General features: G+C 42.4%; 1 protein-coding gene and 1 long non-coding RNA gene across 2 annotated transcripts in view; one reads left to right on the forward strand and one right to left on the reverse strand.

Annotated features, from left to right (window-relative positions):
* Positions 1 to 24,208, forward strand: part of LOC144027739 (ephrin type-B receptor 1-like) — a 153,790-nt gene that overhangs the window by 124,147 nt on the left and 5,435 nt on the right. Inside the window, exons 15-19 of the mRNA XM_077535534.1 lie at positions 4,780 to 4,847; positions 5,311 to 5,458; positions 8,974 to 9,123; positions 17,402 to 17,598; positions 17,678 to 17,836. Of these exons, the coding sequence (XP_077391660.1) occupies positions 4,780 to 4,847; positions 5,311 to 5,458; positions 8,974 to 9,123; positions 17,402 to 17,598; positions 17,678 to 17,836 (722 nt within the window). The remainder of the gene's footprint in view (positions 1 to 4,779; positions 4,848 to 5,310; positions 5,459 to 8,973; positions 9,124 to 17,401; positions 17,599 to 17,677; positions 17,837 to 24,208) is intronic.
* Positions 3,365 to 5,475, reverse strand: LOC144027740 (uncharacterized). Its single transcript, XR_013285529.1, has 3 exons — positions 5,315 to 5,475; positions 4,953 to 5,041; positions 3,365 to 4,837 (listed from the first exon to the last, which is right to left on the reverse strand). It is a non-coding gene; the product is annotated as an uncharacterized LOC144027740 (long non-coding RNA).

The raw sequence follows: 24,208 nt of genomic DNA on the forward strand, positions 1-24,208 counted from the left end.
TAGTCCTTTGCAATCACAATATTACAGGGGAAACCTGTTGAATGATAGCTCATTCATTCATTTCATTTTGCTGCAATCCTGCGAGGGAGAAGCACACTTGTTGTAAGATGAAATATAAAATACTTAGATGAAATATAAAAACAATATCCAAACGGGTATGAGAAAAAAATGGAGCGCACTGCTGCTCCGATGTGAGCGCATATGATTACGTCTGGTAATGTTGCAAATGTAAGGACGGATTAAGTTGTGCATGAAGATGATGGACTGTGATGTGAAAATGTACTGCTCAAAAATGTAACTATGCAGAAATGCCAGATTTACGCTGTCTGATAACATTCTCGCAACAAATATTTAATTCCCTGTGCAATACTGCGGCACCTTCATCAGTTTTGAATTTTGGCAGTTTTGGGCCGTACAGCCAAGTGGAAATGTTATTCAAATGAGGGGGCGGTCCTAAGCGTGTCTTGGGTTGGACTCCACCGTTGCAAACTGCCTGTCATTGGTCGAGTGAGCAGCTCGGCAAACAAGGAAATCTCGCCGGCTTGCAATGGAGCGCTCCAGTAATGGACGACGATCGCATCCACCGTCACCTCAACTTGCGACTTGAGTTGTTAGACAACAAGTGAGAGCAGACAGTGGACACGATCGCCGTCCATTGCTGGAGGTCTCCATTGCAAACCGGCGAGCCCACTCGACCAATGACAGCCAGTTTGCAACGGTGGAGTCCAACCCAAGTCACGCTTAGGACCGCCCCCTCATTTGAATAACATTCGACGTGGCTGTACGGCCCAAAACTGCCCAAATTCAAAATGAATAAATGACTAAATAAATGACTAAGTAAATAAATGACGAAATAAATGAATAAATGACTAAATAAATAGATAAATAAATGACTAAATAAATAAATGTCTAAATAAATAAAAAAATGTCTATATAAATAAATAAATGACAAAAAGTGAAAATTAAAACAGATTTATTTCCATTTATATTTATTTTTATATTCATTTTTATTTTCACTTTTAGACATTTATTTATTCATTTAGTCATCTATTTATTTCAAATTTTGGCAGTTTTGGTCCTCCATAGTTAATACGGTAACTGACCGAGAGCTTAAATGACCTCTTTTTATGAAACAGGCTAGAGTTCCCTCTTATTCTCTGGTTTCAGTTACCTCCTCTCTGAAACAAGTTTCCCACTTTTCAAGGTTTCTTTACCCAGATTACTCACTAAACTTGCTTTGTGAAATACACCTCATGTCCTTCTCATGAACGCCACTCGCTGGTTAGTTTGTTAGTGACAGCAAGTAAATGGATGGGGACCAGGTGCAACAACATTGAATAGTGTTCGAAAGTAATGTGTGGAAACAACAAAACACAATAAATATAAATTTAAAAAAAAAGTGATCAGGATTTTTTAATTTTATTTTTTAAATTAATTTATTTTCTTTGGGGAGGTAGAGTTACAAATGTGTTCTTTCTTTTTTTTGCAAGTTCGAAATGAATAAACTTGAATAAACAAAGAAATACTGCAGACCCCCACTGAGAAACAGATGGGCAAGGAAGCTTTTCCAGAAAAAGACAAAAGAGAGAAACAACCTCCTGCTCCTTTTTTTCCACTACCTTTTCTCTTCTTGTCCTGTCCTGCCAGCACGCCGTCTGTCCGTCAGTCCGGCCATTGATCCCCTTTCTAGGCACTGCTAAAAACAGAAAGGGAAACTGTTTGATGCTCAGTTCTCACAGTATGACCTCTTTTGACTCAGGATTCAGCTACTGACATGCGCACATGCACGCACACATCTTACAGTACAATATTTTGTTCCCTCCAAAATGGCCGTACAGCCAATGATCTAGATCCTTGTGTGCCTTCATGTGTGTGCGTGCATGCACGTAAGACAAGATCAAAGCGGCAACATGATGCTCAAAGTGAATTGGAAGACGTACACACAAAACCACACACTTCAAGTGAAAATATGCAACATATTGTCACCATCACTTTGTTGTCTGCTCAACAAAGGTCAGGGACTGCATTTTGGAGCGAATCCGAGATTTTGCCAACCCCTGCAGTGACACAGTGCAGAAAAAAATGGCAGACATGTTGCAATGAATACAAAAAATATACAAAGATAGGTTTGGATTTGTTCACATTTGGTATGCAATCTGGATAGTAAACAAACTCATTCTGAGAACAGAAAATATAATTAAATAATAAATATGTGAGGTGGGTATTGTCACGTCTGTTACTTTTTTCTGTTCAGCATCCTCAATCCTCAATTTTATAACATTTGTTACTGCAAAATGTGCTGTATACGTAATAAAATAAAAAATAAGCATACTTAAAAACATGCATGCACACACACAAGCACAGCATAGTCAGATGTGTTACTTATAGATTTACAGTTAGAGGTACAATATCTATTTAGCCGATGTGTTTGGGGCAACCTGTTGAAAAACACAAGATGCTCACAATAAGTCATAGAGTAATCGTTCCATCTTGATTAAAATAGCAAATTTCGGTTTCTATTGGAGTTAATGGCACTTCCCTTTCAACCTGTATCATATTTTGCTTGCCTGGCATCACCTTCCATGATCTACATCTCTCTTTCTTGCTGGTCTCTGGCCAACAGCTCACTTTCGTTACACAAAACTAGTTGAATAGGGATAAATAGCACACTAACTCTATTTGCTTCTAGAAACCATGACAAGAAAGTGATAACTGAAAAATAATTTTAATTTGTCGATCCTACATTCGCATCTTAAAGGTTAATAGAGCATAAGACTTTAAATCAGGTGTCAAACTCATATTAGCTCAAGGGCCACATGGAGGGAAATAAAATCATGGTATATCACTTAAAACAATAGTCAATAATACATTGATTTTTTTTTTTTGTGGGTCAGCCCTATTATAGCAGGGCTCAACTGTAAATATATTGTTCCAAAAAATAACACGAATGCAAAATTACCAGTAATTGAATTTGTGTCGTATTTCACACATTATAATTTTATTTGTATTCTTTTTTTTTCTTGTTTTAAGCATCCATCCATTCATTTTCTCGGCCGCTTATTCCTCGCAAGGCCCGCGGGGGGTGCTGCCGCCTATCTCAGCTGGCTCTGGGCAGTAGGTGGGGGACACCCTGGACTGGTTGCCAGCCAATCGCAGGGCACACAGAGATGAACAACCATCCACACCCACAAGCACACCTAGAAACAATTTGGAGCGCCCAATTAACCTGCCATGCATGTCTTTGGAATGTGGGAGGAGACCGGAGTACCCGGAGAAGACCCACGCAGGCACGGGGAGAACATGCAAACTCCACCCAGGAAGGCCAAAGCCTGGACTCGAACCCGAGTCCTCAGTACTGGGAGGCGGACGTGCTAACCAGTCATCCACCGTGTCGCCCTGTTTTAAGCATAACTTGTATAATAATGACCAGGGCAATTCCATGGACAAGTTGCATCGCTTATCTAAGGAGTGCTTGTGAAATCACAAATTTATATGTTATGATTGTGGCAGGCTGAATAATTGGTCCGACTCCTATTTTTTTTTTCTTTACAAAATCATGTCACGGGCCGGATTAAACTCCTTTGCGGGCCTGACCCAGTGGGCCGTATGTTTGACACACTTGCTTTAAATCATCGGCCACCAACCATTTTGAAACTGAGAGCTACTTCTTGGCTTCTGATTGGGAATACTAGTTTGATACACACGTCTGAACTAACAAATTTACTCAAATTACCTTTATGGTAATAATTTTGTTATTGATAATGAGATTCATTTGTGTGAAGTCATGTCATGTTAATAATTTCTCAAAATAATTAGTAAACTGTATATAAACAATAATGCGGGGTTTTCACCAAAAGCGAGAGATGGCGATTCGGCGGCGCGTTTGCATTGTAGTCAATGGAGTTCGCGCGCAACGGACCGAAAGTGCGTGGGACGGCGCAGAGGACGCGTTTCGCGGCAGCGAAAATCCGTACATTCGTGACGAAAATCCGCACATTCGCATATTCGTCGAAGTTAAAAAAATTGAACTTTTTGCGCGTTTCGCTTCGCGGTAGTCAATCGGCTTCGAGTACGGGCTACGTCACACACAGCGTCCTCTCTATTGTCACCCTGAGCGCAACAACACGACCAGCCGTGACAGAATGATGATCAAGAAAGTGCTGCTAAGTCTGTTTACTTGCTTTTGAACTGTACCGAGTTAGCAGCAATGCTTATTATTAATGCCAAAGCTATTTTTAGCACAAATGCCGGCCACCAGATTGCCACTTAAAAAAGCGAAAGTGCTCAAAAGAGGAGAAAATAGTGCCACGGCTGTTTTGTCCCAGGAAAGAAGTGGAAGTAGTTGGCAGCGGCCACTTTTTGTTGACTCGCTAAAGTCACCAAGGGACACGCCTCCTCCGCTCCGGTGCGCACGTAAGCGCGAATGAGCAGCAATCGTTCCAAAAACACTCGCTCGCGAATGAAGCGTTCCAGTTCGCCTTTTCGGATTTGGTGAGAACGTAGCATAAGCAACACTTTATTTCTCCAAATGTGTACAACCATTCCTAGAAAATCACAATGTCCATTCATTGATGACCTAGTTACCACCAGTCTGCATATCATTGGAAGTGATTAATTGATTTTTTTTTTTCACCAAGCAGCTCACTTTTGCTTAAATGTACTTGTTAGACGTGATAAATGTTATGCTTGCATGTTTTCATCTGCTAAACCTTCTGCTATGTGGAAAAAGTCCGATAAGAAATAAGAAAAATGCTCCTGTCGTGCTTCATGCTCTTGCAGCAAAATGACGGGCAATTCCCAGTAATCCAGCTCGTCGGTATGCTGAGAGGCATCGCATCTGGAATGAGGTATACACACAAACATGCTCACACTCAGTTCTGGTATAGAAATCCATTCAGCATCAAAATGGAGAAAGAAGGTTTTTGTTTTTGAAATGACATTTAGATGTATACCAAAGCAGCTCCATCTAGATGTGATTTCATGTGGTGATCACAGGTCCATTCTGGTCATTTGTTGTCCTCAAATAAGAAGCTCCAACATGCTGTGGAATCACAGAAAAACAAACATCCGTAAGACTGCCCTGTAATCCTCTATACTCAGTCAGATAGTTCAATCACATAAACACACATAGGGCCGCCTGCTGGGATGAAACCCAACGTGTACATGTTCACAAGCCTTAAATCCCATCCCTATTTCAGGCACAGATAACACGGAAACGCAAACACACAAAATCCCATTACAGCTTTACAGTGGCCCAAGTAACTGGCAGGAGATAATACACGTTCAGATAATAAATCGTGTTTGTTGCAGGTACCTGGCAGAGATGAGTTACGTTCACAGAGACCTGGCTGCTCGGAACATCCTGGTTAACAGCAACCTGGTGTGTAAGGTGTCTGACTTTGGCTTGTCTCGTTATCTGGAGGAAGACACTTCGGATCCCACTTACACCAGCTCACTGGTGAGCACACGCACGCACACAAGTCAACATTCATGATTGAATGATGTGCTCTGTGCCCACCCTCCTTGAAATGTCACGGAAGCTTATGTAACAAGTTTTTACACCCGATAATGACTAAGTGACAAAACACAAGTAGAATATTTTGTAGCTAACTCCCATGCAAGAGCTTATCAACATGACTGGGAAAAGGTGAGATTAGCATTTTAGAAGTGGCCTAGAGCTCAATGATAAGAGTTTCACATGTATTGTTCTTTTATTCCTCCAGGATAGTCCTGGTGCTATACACACACGTCATTCAACCAGTCACATAATGATTAAAGAAATAATTCCTGGAGTTGTCACGTTCTCCTTATGCTTGTGTGGGTTTTCTCTTGACTACTCCAGCTATCTCCCACATTCCAAAAACAGGCAAGTTAGGTTAATTGAACACTCTAAACTGTTCAAATTAGTGTGAAAGTTTGTATGTGCTGTGTAATTGACTGATGAGCTGTCATGTTTTGGTTCCATGCGGTTAGGTTTTGTTTGGTTTTAGGTGTTTGTAGTGTTTTGTCCTGAGTTCTCCCCGTGTCTCGCAATCATCAGCGTTGCCAGGTGGGAAATATAGGATTATTGTACCATAGACTCAAAATTATCGTATTTTGATGGAAATTATTGTACACCCGTCATAACCAAAATACACTGATTTGCGACAGTCAAATAGTCAAATATAGTCGTGCTTGTGTTTAAAAGTGTTCACCGCTCACAGGCACTCAGGGGTTTGTTGCGGGTTAACGTCACTGATCTGTATATATTACTGGATAGGTGGTTTGAGTCTTGCGCTATTTCCTATTTGGGAGCGTCTCCTGGGGACGGGCATTTACCATTCAGCCAATCAATGCATGGATGTCTCTCGTTTCTCATGCTCAGCAAAGGCCGATTGGCTGGTATTATGTCACATGAGAACAGATACCTTCAGGGTTCGCAAAAAAAATGGCAATTTCAGTTTTGCCGGCAATAATACGAAATGGTTAAATTATCGTACATTTGCCATTATTGATTGTACATCGTACAAAGGGTCAAATTATCGTACAAATACGATAATTATCGTACACCTGGCAACACTAGCTATCGTTAACCTTGTCCACCTGCGTGTCTTCCTTTCCCAGTATGTATGACCAATCAGTGCTCTCAGCCTATTGTGTTTCCTAGGTGTGTCTTGTTAGTGTCTCGTTAGTGTTGGTGTATTTAGTCAGTGGTGTTTGTTCACGTGGTGTGGGAGCATTGTCTGGTCTTGTCCTTGTCCTGTTGTCCTGTTGTCCTGTTGTGTGATGTGTTGGTGTTCCCCACGTCCAAGTCAAGTCTCTCTCACGTCCCAGCCACGTCTTCCATGTCCCAGCCAAGTCGCCCCATATTCCGTCCAGTCATGGCGACCAGTCCGCTGACGTCCCGTCCTGTCTTCCACTCATTTATAGTCAATAAAGTTACTCTCTTTCCTGTCTCTCTCCCTGCTTTTCTGCCATTGGGTCCATCTCCTTTCATCCACTCGCTCCATATATCGTGACATGAGCAGTCCTGTGCCCACAATCCGCAGTGAAAGGATGGATGGATGGATGGATGGATGGATGGATGGATGGATGGATGGATGGATGGATGGATGGATGGACGGACTGCATAGTGTAATATCTATATGTTGGGGATGGGCAGCTGGTGGACCGCTGGCCCACTGAGTGGGCCCTTCAATAATTTTCAAAAAATATAATACTAAAAACAATTTTGAAAACATGTTTTTATTATTCTAATTTATTTATTGTTACAAATGGTCAGGGAAACATAAAATATAAATATATAATATACTATCCATCCATCCATCTTCTTAACCACTTACTCCTCACAGGGGTTGCAGGGGTGCTGGAGCCTATCCCAGCTGGCTTCGGGCAGTAGGTGGGGGACACCCTGAACTGGTTGCCAGCCACTCGCAGGGCACACAGAGATGAACAACCTCACATTCACACCTAAGAACAATTCAGGATGTTCAATTAACATGCAGGTCTTTTGGAATGTGGGAGGAGACCGGAGTACCTGGCACGGAGAGAACATGCAAACATGCAAAAGCCTGGACTCGATCTTGTGTCCTCAGTACTGGGAGGCGGATGTGCTAACCAGTCATCTACCGTGCTGCCGTATAATCTGGTAAAAAAATAAAAATTAAAATGCAGGAGTCGACTGGTATGACAGTCATGGCTTAGGTGTACTTAGGTGTAAAGAAAAATCACAGCATGTGGTTATTTTGTTGCTTGCTTCAAAATGTTAGCTGTTGAGTTAGCATAGGGGCTTGTTTATACATGTATTGAGAAACGTATTACAAAAATGAAATCTCTTAAGAGCATATATTTTTCATATGTAAAGTGGAATTTTTGTTGTATATAAGTTGCATATCCTTGGTTGATAAGAATACAAACTACACAACACACAACATAATACACTGCCAATACCAGTAGTTTAGAGAAATGACATGTGCATCATGACACTTGAAATTTGGCAATGAATTTGGCAGTTAAAAGCATTATATGATCTATCTGAAAGATTACTGTACTATACGCTGTATTTATCAACAAATAGCATATTATATATTTTTCATTGCCTTTTACTGGCAAACGATAAACAATCCAATTGCCATGTCATTTTGCCTGGCATAAAAATATCTCTAGCCAAATCTCAATGTTTGAATATGGTCTTTATTAGAAAGGACAGATGCATAAAATCAGACATCTGCTTTGCATTGAGTTCTGCATAAAAGATTTCAGTTTTAAGACAAATGGCATTTATTTATTTATTAATTAATTAATTTATTTATTTATTTTAAGAGAGAGCTCAGAATTGTTTATTCGGCAGTCTTACCGATTCAACATCTTATCATTGCTCCCTCTTTTTTTTCTTTTTTTTTGTGCGTATGTGTGCGTGCGTATATGTGCACGTATGTGCGTGCGTGCGTTCGTGTGTGCGTGCATGTAAATACGTGGAAATTTGTACTCATTAATTCACCGAAAACCTAATAAAAATCTCATTACCCTTCACCTTAACCGGATACTTCAGAGTCTCGTCAGAGTCGTGAAGTTCAGAAGGTCAGGAGACCAGAGGAAAGGTCAAAGAAAAGAAAGATAAATCAAAGTGAAATCCAGCACCAACTAAACACCTCCTGCCATCCACATGGTTAAAAATCAGAGTCTTAGGCCAACCCCAGAAAACTAAATTCCAACAAATTAAGGAGATCTCAAGAGACCAGAGGAAAAACTAAAGAGAGGAAGGAGTGAAGGATAGATGAAGCAGCGTGAGATCCACAGAAATGGCATTTTACCATTGTGAGACATTTACCATCTCGCTCACTGAAACAAAAAATGTTTTACTGTTTAAAGTGCAGACATTGTCAGCTTGAAGCTTCAGCACAAGTGTATGTAAGATGAGTTGTGGTTACAGTATTAGTATACTCTCCCATTTTGCCATCATAGATCCATACATTTCTTCCCTCTATGTGTCAGGGTGGTAAGATCCCAGTGCGGTGGACTGCACCAGAAGCAATCGCCTATAGGAAGTTCACGTCAGCTTCAGATGTTTGGAGCTATGGGATCGTCACCTGGGAGGTGATGTCATACGGCGAAAGGCCTTATTGGGATATGAGTAACCAAGATGTAAGTAGCATGCCTGACTCTAAGCATTCTAAACAAAGACAGTCTGACTTCTTAGGTTGTGTGTTCTCACTCCTGCTGGTGACTTCACATCACTGTTGATTTGCACTCAGTATGTGTGTGTTGGATTGTGGGTGTGCTTGTTTTTTTTTCCTTTGCAGACTGTCACAGCACGGTGCCTGCATGTCTGATAAACACATCAATTCAACAATCCATCATCTATTTAAATGTCATAACTTTTAACAGAAGGCAGCAGAACATTGTTTTCCAGCTGCTAGTCATCCGTGTTATTTTCATTATTTGTTAAACTGTGTAAGTACTTATTTTCTAATACTGAACAACTTCAATAATCAACTGCATGAATACGGCATTATCTTGCCCATGTACGGCTGAATGTTAAATTGATAGATGGTATCGTAGGATTTTGGGGAGGAAATCTTTTAATATTTTAATTGATAATGCCACACTGTAACCAGCAAATAACACGTAACTGCTGTTCCTGAAATCGTAGCTCCATTTAAAGGAACTATTTTGCCAGGAATCTGAAATTGCTGCAGTAGTTGGCAGTGATATTCCCCTAATTACCGTCCATCCATCCATTTTCTTAATTAACCGCTTACTCCGAACAAGGGTCGCGGGGGTGCTGGAGCTATCGCAGCTGTCTTCGGGCAGTAGGCGGGGTACACCCTGAACTGGTTGCCAGCCAATCGCAGGCCCCTAATTACTATAGTTGAAAATATCATGATATCTCTCACTATGGGGAAATAGGAGACAATTGAGTGACAAAAATAGTCACCAGAAATCAATTAAAACATTTTATTTTCTCATTCTGAATGCTGGAATAGGTGGCAATGGTAGAATATTACTTACTACAGAATGAGAAAAAATATGCAGAATGAGAAAAAGTGCTTTTATTGATTTGTGGTGAATAATTCTGACATTCTGACAATTTGACATCCAATTTCTCCATAATGAGAGATACCATCAAAGTTTGATGTGTAATATGCAAAGGTCTACCATTATCAGCAACTACTTTAATCAGAAATATATATATATATAATATATATTATCAAACATGGTTGAAGTGGACATGAGTGCGGCTGTGCATATCAATTTTAGTTACAATTGGTCACGGTTTTCTGACACTAGGCAACAGCGAGATGTGGACAACGCAAGCCGGGAAACAATAGTAATGCTTCCGTCCTCACATCAATGCATAAAAAATGGGCATTAACAACCTGTACTGAAAGTCATCACAATAAAAAAACAAAAATCACTACGGAGTTTTCAGGGTGGTGAATTTTAGTGCTGACATCATTTCTACATACACACCTGTTATATAAGTACCAATGATCAGCCAATGAAATGTTTCCTTTAACTCACTACAATTTCAAGCTCATTCAATATACAATATTTACATTTTTTACACGACTTACTGTACAAGACAATGTATGGACTTTTGACCCAAATGCAAAGTTAACTTTCTTGATTTATTGTCATTTTTATGATTTGTGCCTTATGCAGGTAATTTCGTATCCTGTTTTTGTGGTTACACCCCCCCCCCCCCCTCCCAAAAAAAAAAAAACAGGTCTAATATTAGTTATACAACACTTTCATTTTTTTAAATGGCACAACAATCCAGAAGCTACCCAGTTACACATTATCCACCTTCTGTTATACCTAAATTGTGCCATTGAGATTCATCAATGGGTAGATGTGCTTTAAAAATTGTGCTTTCAGTCACTTGTGTATTCGTAAATCGAGGAACTGTCTGGTGAGGTACAGAACATTCCGAGGGGCTATGATGAGCATGATGTTTCTAATTTCTCCCTGTATCACCCTATAATGTAATAATTTCCTGAAAATGATAATAATGCTTCAAAATGTAATGAAATTTGTGCTTAACTTGATCAAAAATTAAATAAACCCCCAAAATGTCAATGTTAATAATTTCACCAATAATGTAATAAAAGAAAAATGCTGATTGGTATTTCAGTAACATTTTTACCAATAATATAATACCTTATTACGTTATTGGGGATTTATTACATTTTCTGTTGGGTTTCTTTTTTCTCAAAACTGATCATGTAAAACTTGTCAGATAATGTAATACATACGTTCATTTTCAGTCCAAAGTTCTACATTTTGTTTTGAGAATCTAAGACTGTTATTTACATTCACAGCAAAAAAATTGGAGTGTTAAAATGTTGGTGTTCATTGTTTCAGAATTGATTTCAACCTCCAAACTGTATTCTTCACACTCTCCAGTTTAAATAGAGCTCAATGTAGGAATTATTTGGCAGAGTTGATTTATTTAGTGTTAAACCTGCAGAGAGTTAGTCAAAGTAAGCTCTCCCCACTTGATTAGAACTCTCTGCCGCAAAGATTTCTGGGCATATATGTGATATAATAATGTGAAGTACTGTATTGCATTATCAGAAAAATTAAATTAAATTAAATTTAAAAAATCCAGATTGTTATTATGTTATTGTTTAAATTATTACATTATAGGGTTTTATCCCATTTTTTATTATGGAGTTAATTGCAAATTTTATGAAATTCCATATCACATTTTTCAGAACACATTACACACCTTTTAATCTTGCTGTAATACTGGTGTCATGACTCGAGTCATGCAGGAGGAAATGTTTGGCTCTTGTCTCATGTCTGGGGTCACGCTTGGGGTTGAGTTTGAGTTCATTACCTGTTAATCTAGTTTCAACTAGTTTTAGGCTGTGTGATGCTATATTGCGTTAATGAAGAATCTTTTATGCAATATGATGTTTGTTGATGTCAGGAACTATCTGTAATTACTGGGTTAACAGCCAATCAGAGAATTCTATGTCAGTACTGGTACTCACATGTCTAGCCACAACCAATGAGATCGATTCACTGTCTATATAAGCTGTCTGAGAAATGTGTGTGTTGCCGGATTATTGCTCTCTGTTCCTCTGTGCTTCTCCGCAGCCCAAGGGGGCTTGGCGTCGCGTGATTCTCGGTGCATTCTCGTTGCTTTTCGTTTAGTCAAGTTATGTGAATAAATAGTTAAAACCTTATTTGTGTCTGCGGTTTGGGATCCAACCCTTCAGCTGTCAAATTATAGCACACCAACAAACACCAAATTGTTTTTTTAACAGTATTGTGTAGCTGCCAAACTAAACATTGCATCTCAATCTTTGACTCGCCTGAAATGTTTGCTTGTCAAAGTATATAAAGTACACAGCTGCCCCGTTGTTTCACAATTCATCTCTTTCTCACACTCTGTTAAGCTCCCTTGCAACCTCACCTCTTTTGCTCCGATGGCTACCCTGGAGCAATCCAAGCAGCCAACGCAGTATAGCTGTGACAGAGACAGTAGAATGATAGACACATTTTTATTTTTATTTTTTTATGGTAAAAGGCAGCGTAAAACGATGAGGAAAGTATGTGGTATCACTTGAAGCTAACGAGGGTCTACTGGGGTATTAAGCATGCAGGAACCTCACACATAGCTACACTATGCACACGCATGCAGGAAGCCTCACATATATCCAGCTCACACACCGAAAATATTTCAGAAAGGAGGGGACCAAATTGAAATTGTCAGTGGGGTTACCGCAGGTGCTGTGTGCAACATGAATTAATCATGAATCCACAGACCTGTGATGTTTTACTACACTTGCTGCTATTTTGATTGACAGCAATGCTTCGAAAGATGATTTTTTTTTTTGCAGCACAAACCTGAAGAAATGTGTCAGGGTCAAGTGGAGTTCATCCAAAGTGAAAACTCCTGCTGCAGCATTTCCAGTCGGAGCAGCATGTCATTCCCCTAGCGTGCCATGCGGTCGCCTTACAAGTATTTTGACACCGGCTTATAACGTTACATTCATGTGGCAAAAAAAAAAAAAAAAGAGCAAGATGTATGATTTCAAGCGTTCTCACTTTCTGCTTTCTTAAAGGCTTGAAAGGCAACTCAAAGCTTAAAGGCAAACGCTGTCAAGGAGCCTCGACTGAGAGGCGGAGTAGGCGGAGATAAAACACAATTTTCCAGGTCAATGATTTAAAAAGGACTCTGCAGTCCACAAACATGTTTGTGTATACACCTTATGTTGTATCGTTGATACCCCAAAAATCCCAAATGCCATTTACTACTTCAAAAATCTGCAACTTTGAATGAAATCAAGCGTCTGTCCATTCAAAGCTAGAGTACATGTTCAACATCAGAGACTTTGAGACGAATATTTTTGATTTCCTGAGTGATTGCAAACACTACCAGCATGAAATTCTTGTTTCTTGTTTTTGAAGTGATACATGAATACTTTGAAACGAGAGGGAATACAAACTGAAATGGGCAATTAATGTTGATGTTACAGTGTGCACCGCTTATCACAAAAAGTCAGCTGGATTCGGCGCAAGCTCACCCACAACCATGATGATAAGCACAAAAGAAATTGGATTTTTCCCTCCCTCCTTCCTCATGTCTCCCTTTGTGGTCCGTCTAAGAAACACGAGCGCTGATTAGCGAACCGCCAGGCTTCCGTTCTGTCTCCCCCTGTCGGTCATTGTTATTTTTCGTGTTTCTCTGACAGGTTGTGACTCAGAAGATGAATTGCTTGTGTGCTTTTTGTACTTGGCTAATAAATCTGATTCTGACTATTGGGAAACAACATGTTGATTACACTTTTGTGAAGTAATTTTTTTTTTTTTCCTCCTTCCTCAACTTCTCTTTGCTTTGTCTGTAAACACAAACAGGTTGTAAATGAAAACGGGTTATACAGACAGACATATGTCTGTTTTCAGCTGTCTTCAATGTGCAACAATGGAGCTTTTCTGCTCCATCTCTGCTTCTAGCTGGCACAATGCCCCATGTGACACTACCAACCAATCGAATTGCATATTCCCTTAGAACAGGTCTGCTGCCCAACATTTCCATATGACTTTATTGCTACCAACTTTTCAATAGAGCCGTAGCGACCATGTAAGAGGTAGTCTTACTGGGCCATTGTCTGGAAGCAGAAACAGAGAATATGTGAATGAGAAAAACTTCATTAGAACCTTAGCTCTATTAAAATACTGTATATGTTTACAGAGAGCAGAACTCCGACTTTTCAGTTTTTAGCTATTGTTACACCCCTGGGCTTTGGTCTCTCTCCAACTAATCAACAGCTCAATTTGTCAATCAGCTGTATTCCATCTTCATGATTTACTTAGCAATTTAAGCAATTTAGAAGTCAACCTCCAAGTGATATCTTAAATTAATGTTTTGACGCATCGAGAATCACGAGACGCCAAGCCCCTTTGGGCTGCGGATGAGTACAGGGGATCAGTGAGGATCCGGCAACCCACACATTTCTCAGACAGCTTATCGAGACAGTGAATCGATCTCATTGGTTGTGGCTAGACATGGGAGTACCAGTACTGACATGGAATTATCTGATTGGTTGTTGACTCAGTAACGCGATTACAAATCGTCCTTGAATCACATAACATCACATAGCATTAAAGATTCTTGCCATTACATACTCCCGACATCTTATAACATCACATAGCCTAAAACTAGTTGAAACTGGATGATGGTTGCATCAGTACAAAACAGACACTTGACCTCACACTTAACAGGTCACGAACTCAACTCCAACTTAATCCAGGCGTGACCCCAGACATGAGACAACACCTAAACAGTACTCCTGCATGACCCGAGTCATGACACCTCTGTTGTGTTCCTTCATATTTGTCATGACCGGGGTGCATGCGCCAGAGTTCATGACCGGTTACTGATGTAACGAGTGTCTGTTTACAAAACGTGATGTTCGTGATGTCAACCTTTAACTCTTTTCCTGCCACACGTTATCAAAAAAAAAACAAAAAAACTTTAATATGACAAAGGCTTCGATCATTTACATCATCCTTGAAAACATTCAATTTCATCAGATTTCATGATGTTTCATTGTAATTTCATACGCAATGAGCCCAATTAACTCTTTGACCGCCATAAACGTTTAAAAACGTTCAGTATAATCCTAGAATAGGCCGCCATAGACGTCAATTGACGTCTACTATGTTTTTTTATGGAAACGGGTGGAGGAAAGCCTTGGGCAGCTGTGCTCCAAGTATCAAGCCGATCGGGTTACTATAATGAGTATTCCTGGCCACTAGATGGCTGTGATCTTTTGGACAAGATCGGGTAGGAGACATCAGTAGAAGGAGAGAGGCTGAGCTAGTGTTGAGGGGGAGAGAATGGCTAACTTGGCTAAGGGAGTCAAAAAGGCTACAGATGGCAATCAGCTCATGCTTGATCCTTATTTTCAAAGCTCAAAAGCATCGACCAGTGCTCAAGAGCACAGTGATGACGGGGTTAAGTCCTAGTTGAAGCGGTGACGCGGCCGTTTCGACCACGTCCTAAGGCCCCACCGGCTAGCGATGCTAATAACGTCCTAAGGCCCCACCGGCTAGCGATGCTAACACCGGAGAAAAGTGGTGCACAACCGAGCACGTCTGCACAGATGACGTTTCATCGGACGATGACGACTACTATGGGTCCGATGCAAGACAGTCTTGGACAGTCTTCCAAAGAACGTGAAGGTAAGCGCTAACATGCTAAGAGATTGCTAGTAAGATTACTTTCCTAACTTTTCGGGCGATCTGCTAGCAGCGTGTGTAAATGTGCTGATATACACTAAAACATCTATTACCTATACAAACGTGAATGTATATTTTATAGATCGTGCTCACAGCAACGTCCGACCGCTGGTTCTACGACAAAGAGAGGTAAAAAAAAACAAAAAAAAAACTTTTCAATACACTGCAATAATAAAAGGAAAGTCTTTCGGATAGTATTATAATTGTATATGTTCCTTTCAGCTTCCTCCTCATAGGGCCCAAAGTGACCCTTCTCACAGTGAGCAGAACAAAGGTAAAAAGAAAAAAAAAGATTCTCCACAGCACTAATAAAATATTTGATGGTAAACGTCTTCTATAATTTACAGAATGTGCATCAACCAATACATCCAAGAAAAAAAGGTAAACATGCACACACACACACATTGCATCACAGTGCTCTAAAATAATATATGATATTGAAATGTATATTTGCAGATCCCAAAGATTCTGGCTGGCATGAAGTTGATGAATTCGGCTGGCAGCCAACCATCTTCCCCTTTGCTGCAAAACCAGGACCAAGGGATGCTGCAGCAGAGCTGAATTCCCACCTGCCAGCTGACATCCTGGAGCTCTTCATCACGGATGAACTTCCCCAGCACATCGTTCATCATACCAACCTCTACGCAAATCAGTCCATGCAGAAGCAGACTGACAAAAACTGTTGCGCACGTGTAAATAGTTTGCAAAGAGTTTTCCAAATTGTTTGTTCGGATTGCTACTGTTGCATGTAAATAAACTGTTATTTTGCAATCAAAAAACATTTTTTATTGTTGGGGTAGTGTTTTATAGAAGTTTAGGTGTTTGAAGAATCACTCATGCAAAAAAAAAAAAGTGCCAAATTCACTAGAGTGCATGAAATAACATCGTTTCACAAAAAGCTTGATTTCTCCGTATTTTGGAAGAAAATAGAGGATTTGGGTGAAACGAAGCTGTTTTCTATTGTTGATTACTGAAGATCCGAATAAGGTAGAAACAAACTTTTTTTTTTAGATGAAAGATGAGACTTCAATCTTTCATATGGTAGTATCCGCGTTTCCATAGTCCTAACACAACATTTTCTGTGGCGCTTGAAAGATCGGTAAAATTCTGTAAATCAGCTGGCACTATGGGGTTACCTTTTCCGAAAATGGCTGGCAGTCAAAGAGTTGAAAGAGATACAATGCTGCCATCTGCTGGCCATAGTGAGTGTTTTTGATTCTACAACTCATTGACCAGGCAGCGCGTGCTGCACTTAGACGGCTGAACTGCCCATTGATTAAAAAACTACAACAACAAAAAACATAGTTGACATCATTTAACGTTTATGGCAGCATACAATGTGATTTTACTAATCGTTATGAAACGTTTTTGGCGGTCAGAGTTAATCCTTTAGCTGATGTCTGTATCTATGTGATGTCGTTCTTTAGTCCTTTAAGATTCACTGTCTGTAGGTGCAGTCTGAGAATTGTGTGTAGTTTGCCGGATTATTGTCCACCTGTCCTGTGTATTGCGTCTCTGAGTTTCTGCCTCTCGATGTGAATAAATAGAGAAAATCTTATTTGTGTCTGCGTTCTGGGATCCAACCCTTCAGCACACAACAATATTATGGTGAATGACATGCAGGACTAACACTAACATTGTGTCTAAATTTCCAATTTTCAAGGTGATAAACGCCATTGAGCAGGATTTCCGGCTGCCAGCTCCCATGGACTGTCCAACAGTTCTCCATCAGCTGATGCTGGACTGCTGGCAAAAAGACAGGAACGCTCGACCAAAGTTCCCCGATGTTGTCAACATGTTGGACAAAATGATACGCAACCCCGCGTCCCTGAAAGCCGGCACCAACAATGTTGCGCCAGGGTGAGGAGAAATATAAAAGAAGTATGAAACGGTTCAAACGTCTCTAAAAATGTCTTTTCTTCTACTTCTCCTCTGCCAGTCCTTCCCATCATCCTTTGTTAGATCGTGGCGCGCCAGATCTGAGCCGGTTGAGCTCCGTGGAGGACTGGCTGGCTGCACTTAAGATGAGCCAGTACAGAGACTCCTTCCTGGGATCAGGCTTCACCTCCTTGCCACTCGTCACTCAAATCACTGCAGAGTAGGTCTTCTCTGTTCAGCGTTTCTCCTCTCTGCTCTGTCTGCCCCTCTCTGCATGCGTCTCACATTGTTCCCGTGCCAAATGTGCATCTTGTTAGCTGCAGATCTGGCAGGGAGGCTGCTGGCTGCTCCATGTGTGCATCTGTCTGCCATTCAGTGCCATCCCCCTGGCTGCCGACAAGCTCTATTCCTGCTCCCTTTTGTTATCATGGTGCAAACTGCCATCACACTCAATGAATGACTATTTTCAAAATAATGATTATTCATTTGGGTTCCAGCAGCGCTATTATCTACTGCTTAGGCTCATATTTCATGTGTTTGCTTCTACTGCTGTTTGCTGTATTTTTATAAAATTGGAACATTTGGGAACTTGAATAATTATAGTTGGAATTATTCAGTGATAATTATTATCACTTTATTATTATTATTAAATCTCAAAAGTGTGAAAATGATATGTTGTAGTAGAAGCAGTATTAATACTTGTAATTAGTGTTGTTCCGATTCCGTTTTTTGGCTCCCGATACCGATACCCAGCTTTGCAGTATCGGCTGATACCGATACCATACCGATACTTTAAATTTTTTTTCCTCAACATGAAAAAGCTATCCTGCCACTGGTTCAGAGCAGTCAAGGGCCAGTAGGATATCTTAGATCGGCATGCAGTGAACATGTCACATATCAGTGAATGTCCTGCACGAGCAAGACACAACATGCTGCATCCAAAATCCTATATTAGCTTTGGAATTAATGGTATCGGCATGTTACTTGTGAGTAGTCACCGATACCGATACCACTGTTTTTATGCAGTATCGGTATCGGAACAACACTACTTGTAATAAATACAATTTTTAAAAAAGATACCTTTATATAATTTCAGGTCAAAATCATCCATCAAGTTCCTTCCTTTCCTACATTTCCTCTATTCTACAATCTTCATGGACCCCTTACTTAACCATTTAAGAGAAACAAGGTTTCTGGGAAACATTACTGTGTTCCTCTCTCAGAGTGACATTTGATTTGTTTGTTGACTACCTCACAGTATGGAGTCTCCATAGATTTTATGTGTTTTTTCGGGACGTTTGATACCTCTTTTTTCAGACTCTCATCTCTTGAGTAGCCACTGATACCAAACGCCGATACAACTAGTACTTTTGATACATCAAATTTCAAAAGTAAAACAATGCCATATAATTTTTAAAGAAAGACATATCCCAGCATATAATTGTCCTTAAAATTGAATGAAATTAATGTCAATTTGTCATTGCTTGTTCCTGATTGTAAAACGCCCGCAAGAGGGCAGCCAATATTGGTATTGGCTGCCACAAGTATCGATACCTTCAAATAAGGCCTGGTATTGTCCCGATATCAGTTTTTAAATGTTTTTATGAAATGTATATAACATACTGCTAACTGTACAGTTAAGTGACATAATTGCAGCACATCACTCTGATAGATAGCACTGATTTTGTTAAGTTTCCGGTCTGACCAGAGAGCGGATCCCAGAAACACAGAACAAAGAGGAGGATGCGAATGTTTTATTCACCAAACACGTGAATATAAACAAAAAGCGCTGGACAGAGGCCAGGGAAAAAAGGTTAACAAAAGGTGCTTGCAAAATGCAAGGAGAGAAATTAAACAACACAAAAAGACCCGAAGGCTATAAACCGCAAACCAAGAAAGTAACAGATTACTATTGCTATTGAAAACACGCCACTCAAAGGTGGGAACAAAAAGAGACGTAGACCCAAAACGAGAACTTTAGTATCAAATTGTAGCGAAGACGAAAAAACAGTAGAAACACTAGGCTATGGCTGTGAGCAGACGGAGCAACGACCCGACAGTGGCTGCAAGGAGTCCCAGTCCTTATGAAGGCCTAATATGTGATGCACTGCAGGTGTGGTGCAGGGGACACGCCCCTCTCATTAATCAGGCACTGTGAGACAAGGAAAAAACACACTGAGAGCCCAGCAACATGACAGTACCCCCCCCCTCCCTCAACGGACGCCTCTTGGCGGACCACCTGGTTTTTCCGGATGTGCCGCATGGAACACACGCAGGAGGGACGGATCCAGGATCCAGGAGCGGGGAATCCACTGCCGCTCCTCAGGACCGTAGCCTTCCCAGTCGACCAGGTACTGGAAACCCCTGCCCCGAGCTCTAGAGTCCAAAATCTCCTTCACCGTGTAGATTGGGTCACCATCCAGAGTTCGTGGAGCGGGAGGTGGCGCCGCCGGGGGGTTCAAGGTACTGGAGGAAACTGGTTTGAGCAGAGACACGTGAAAGACAGGATGCACCTTGAGGGTCGGTGGAAGACGGAGCCTCACAGAGACGGGATTTAAGATGGCCTCCACCTCGAATGGGCCCACGAACCTCGGCCCCAGCTTCTTGGCCCCACCGGCCAGCCTGAGGTCCCGGGACGACAACCAGACCATGTCACCCGGCCTGTAGACAGGAGCTGGCCGGCGACGACGATCCGCCACCTGGCAGTTGCGCTGAGCAGTGCGAGAGAGGGCCGCTCGGGCCTCCCGCCAGACCCGATGGGCTCGCTTCAAGTGTAATTGTACCGAGGGGAGGACCACCTGACCTTCTTGGGAAGGGAACAGCGGAGGTTGATAGCCATGAGCAATGTAGAAGGGAGATTGACCAGTGGCAGAGGAAACCAGAGTATTGTGGGCGTATTCAATCCAAGGTAAATTAATTGTCCAAGATGTGGGCCTATACTGGCATACACACCGCAACGCTGCTTCGAGGTCCTGGTTGGCCCTCTCAGTTTGTCCGTTAGATTGCGGGTGGTATCCAGACGACAGGCTGGTGGTGGCCCCCAGGGACTTGCAGAATCGCTTCCAAACTTGAGAAATGAACTGTGGTCCGCGATCCGACACAATATCTTGAGGAATGCCATGCAGACGGAAAACGTGCTTCACCATCAAATGCGAGGTCTCCAGAGCAGATGGTAGCCGGGGCAAGGCGACGAAGTGGGCTGACTTAGAGAACCTGTCCACAATGGTCAGGACCACGGAGCGACCACGGGAGACCAGTCACAAAATCCAGCGCAATGTGGGACCATGGTCGAGAGGGTACTGGCAGGGGTTGGAGCAAGCCCGCCGGAGGTTGGTGGGATGCCTTCCCACAGGCGCATGCAGTGCATGCCTTAACATAGTCCAGAACGTCCCCCTTGAGAGAGGGCCACCAGAACCTTTGTGAAATTACCTCTTGCGGAACGAGTTGCTCCAGGATGGCAAGCTACCCTCGACTCGTGCCCCCACTGCAGGACCTTGCGTCGTAGTTCATCGGGAACAAAAAGTAGACCAGCTGGGCATTCCGCAGGCACCGTCATCTCACGTAGAGCTTCCACCACCCTTTCCTCAATCCTCCAGCGCAGCGCCCCCACTACGCAGTGGGCCGGAAGAATAGTCTCGTCCACAGGGGCCTCCCCTTCATCCGAGTCAAACATCCTAGAGAGGGCGTCCGGCTTCTTGTTCCTTGTGCCCCGTCTGTAAGTGATGACAAAGTCAAAGCGTGTGAAAAGCAGCGCCCACCTGGCTTGTCGGAGAGTCATCCGCTTGGCTGTTCGCAGATATTCCAGGTTGCGGTGGTCTGTGAACACTGTGAATCGCTCCTTGGCTCCTTCCAAAAGGTGCCGCCATTCCTGTAGTGCAGCGACTATGGCCAATAGTTCATGGTTCCCCACATCGTAGTTGGCCTCGGCTGGTGTCAAATGTCTGGAGAAAAAGGCACAGGGGTGGAGCACCTGGTCGACCGGAGACCGCTGAGAGAGCACAGCCCCCACTCCTGAATCCGAGGCGTCCACCTCAAGCACAAAAGGAAGAAGAGGGTCAGGGTGACGCAGGACAGGCGGGCAGCTAAATGCCCTCCTCAAAATTATTAAAAGCCTCCTCTGCCGAGTCTAACCACTCAAAGCGAAGCTTAGAAGATGTTAGCCTAGTAAGTGGTCTAACTTTCTGGCTATAGTTGTGGATAAAACGGCGGTAGAAGTTCGCGAACCCTAAAAATCTCTGCAACTGCTTCCTTGAGGTTGGTCTTGGCCACTCGAGCACAGTACGAATTTTCTCAGTATCAGCTCGGATTTGGCCATCCTCTACCACGAACCCCAAGAATTGAACGGAAGAAGAATGAAACTCGCACTTCTCGGCTTTAACATATAGACGGTTAGCTAGCAGGCGTTGGAGGACCAGTCTAACGTGTTGTCGGTGTTCTTTCAGATCACGGGAGTAAATAAGAATGTCGTCCAAATAGACAAAACAAAATACATTAATCATATCGCGTAAGACGTCGTTCACAAAACATTGAAAAACGGCCGGAGCATTAGTTAGCCCGAAAGGCATTACCAGGTATTCGAAGTGACCCAGTGGAGTCTTAAAGGCAGTTTTCCACTCATCCCCTTCTCTAACACGGATAAGGTGGTAGGCACTACGCAAGTCCAATTTAGAGAAGATCTTAGCGGCTTGGAGGGGGGCAAAAGCCGAATCCAGCAATGGTAACGGGTACTTATTCTTTACTGTAATGTCGTTTAGGCCGCGATAATCCACACAGGGGCGAAGAGAGTTATCTTTTTTATCAACAAAAAACAAACCGGCACCCAAAGGAGAGGTGGACGGCCGTATATGTCCTGCAGCTAGTGCGCTCGAAATATACTCACGAAGAGCTGCTTGCTCAGGTTGGGAAACAGCGTACAGCTGGGAACTAGGAAGTGTCAAATTAGGGATTAAATCAATAGCACAATCATAGGGGTGATGGGGCAGTAACGTTTGTGTCATATCTTTACTAAAGACTCCTCAAGTCGTGGTATTCGGGTGGCACGTTGTCTAGACAAAGTGTCTCCTCAGCGGAACTAGCAGGCAGAAGACTGCCCCCCTCTACAGCCCGCAGGCAATGTGCGTGACAGTAAACGCTCCAGTTTTCGAGCAAGGGCTTAGTCCAATTGATCTCGGGGTTATGCAACTTAAGCCAAGGCAAACCCAACACCACCGGCGCCGACCGTGACGACATAATCAAGAAACTTAGGGACTCAACATGATTACCAAGCAGACGTAAACCCAAAGGTTCAGTAGTGTGAGTTACCACCCCCAGAAGGCGCCCGTTAAGGTCGTAAACCCTACGCTCCTTCTTAAGGGCTGTTGGCTCGTATCCCAGGGCTGCTACAACGCTAGGATCGACAAAATTATCATCTGCCCCGGAATCGACCAGGGCCACCACCTTAGTTCTTTTACTAAGAAATGTGACCTCTCCCGGGAGCTCAAGTCTCTTAGTCTCAGAGGAATGTGTTATGGAAGCAGCATGGTTGTACTCACACTGAGTTGAGGTGTGTGAAACAATGGTTGTCTTTGGTCCGTCTGGAGCCCGCTGGTCGCCCATCCGGACCTGACGTGTGCGCTGACGAGCCGACAGCTGAGGGCACTGTGCCACTAGATGGTCGAGCAGTCCGCAATAGTAGCATGCTCCTGAACGAGCCCGGCGCCTCCTCTCCTCCGCCCGAAGCCAACCAGCCCCCAATTGCATGGGTTCATGCGCCACCTTGGAGAGTGCCCACGCTGGAGGTACAGCAACAACCGGAGCACCGATGTCGCCAACATGTCCATGCCTGGCGGGGTTGGCTGATCCGGAGGAACGCTCGAAGTCCTTTTCCCGCTGCCTCGCCCGAATCCTGTTGTCCAAACGAATGGCTAGAGCAATGAGCTCCTCCAGGCTCCCAGTCTCGTCCCGCAAGGCCAGTTCATCCTTTACGCAAGAATTGAGTCCACGACGGAAAAGAACACACAATGAGGGTTCATTAAAGCAGCTCTCGGCGGCTAGCGAGCGGAAAGAAATAGCATAGTCTAATAGGTGATGCACTGCAGGTGTGGTGCAGGGGACACGCCCCTCTCATTAATCAGGCACTGTGAGACAAGGAAAAAACACACTGAGAGCCCAGCAACATGACAGATTTAGCTAAACATGGATTAAGGGAATTATTATCAATGCTAGGTCCTTACTTTTCTATTTGCTGCTGCCCGCCATGCTGTGATAACTAGCGTAACTAGGGGTTGATGATGGTTTGAACCTGAAATTTCTGATTTTTTTGTTTTTTTTATTTATTTTTTTATTTATTTTTTTATGGCTGCTGTTTTCAAGCAAAAATTAAATACATGTATATCATTTTTTAATACAAAAATGGTATATGTCAACACAAATAAGCCTAAACATCAGATAGCGTCCTTTTTAGTAGTTTTTGAAGACATCAAAAGACATTTAAAGCACCTATGGGTGCTTGCCCCAAGCCGATTTTTTAAAGTTTTTAACATGTTGTCTATGTCAATAACCTTGAATTCTCGTGGTATTTGTGAGTTCACAAACTCCGGAGAATACATCTTGT

This window comes from Festucalex cinctus, chromosome 10 (assembly GCF_051991245.1).
Source record: "Festucalex cinctus isolate MCC-2025b chromosome 10, RoL_Fcin_1.0, whole genome shotgun sequence".
In the NCBI taxonomy this organism is placed as follows: domain Eukaryota; kingdom Metazoa; phylum Chordata; class Actinopteri; order Syngnathiformes; family Syngnathidae; genus Festucalex; species Festucalex cinctus.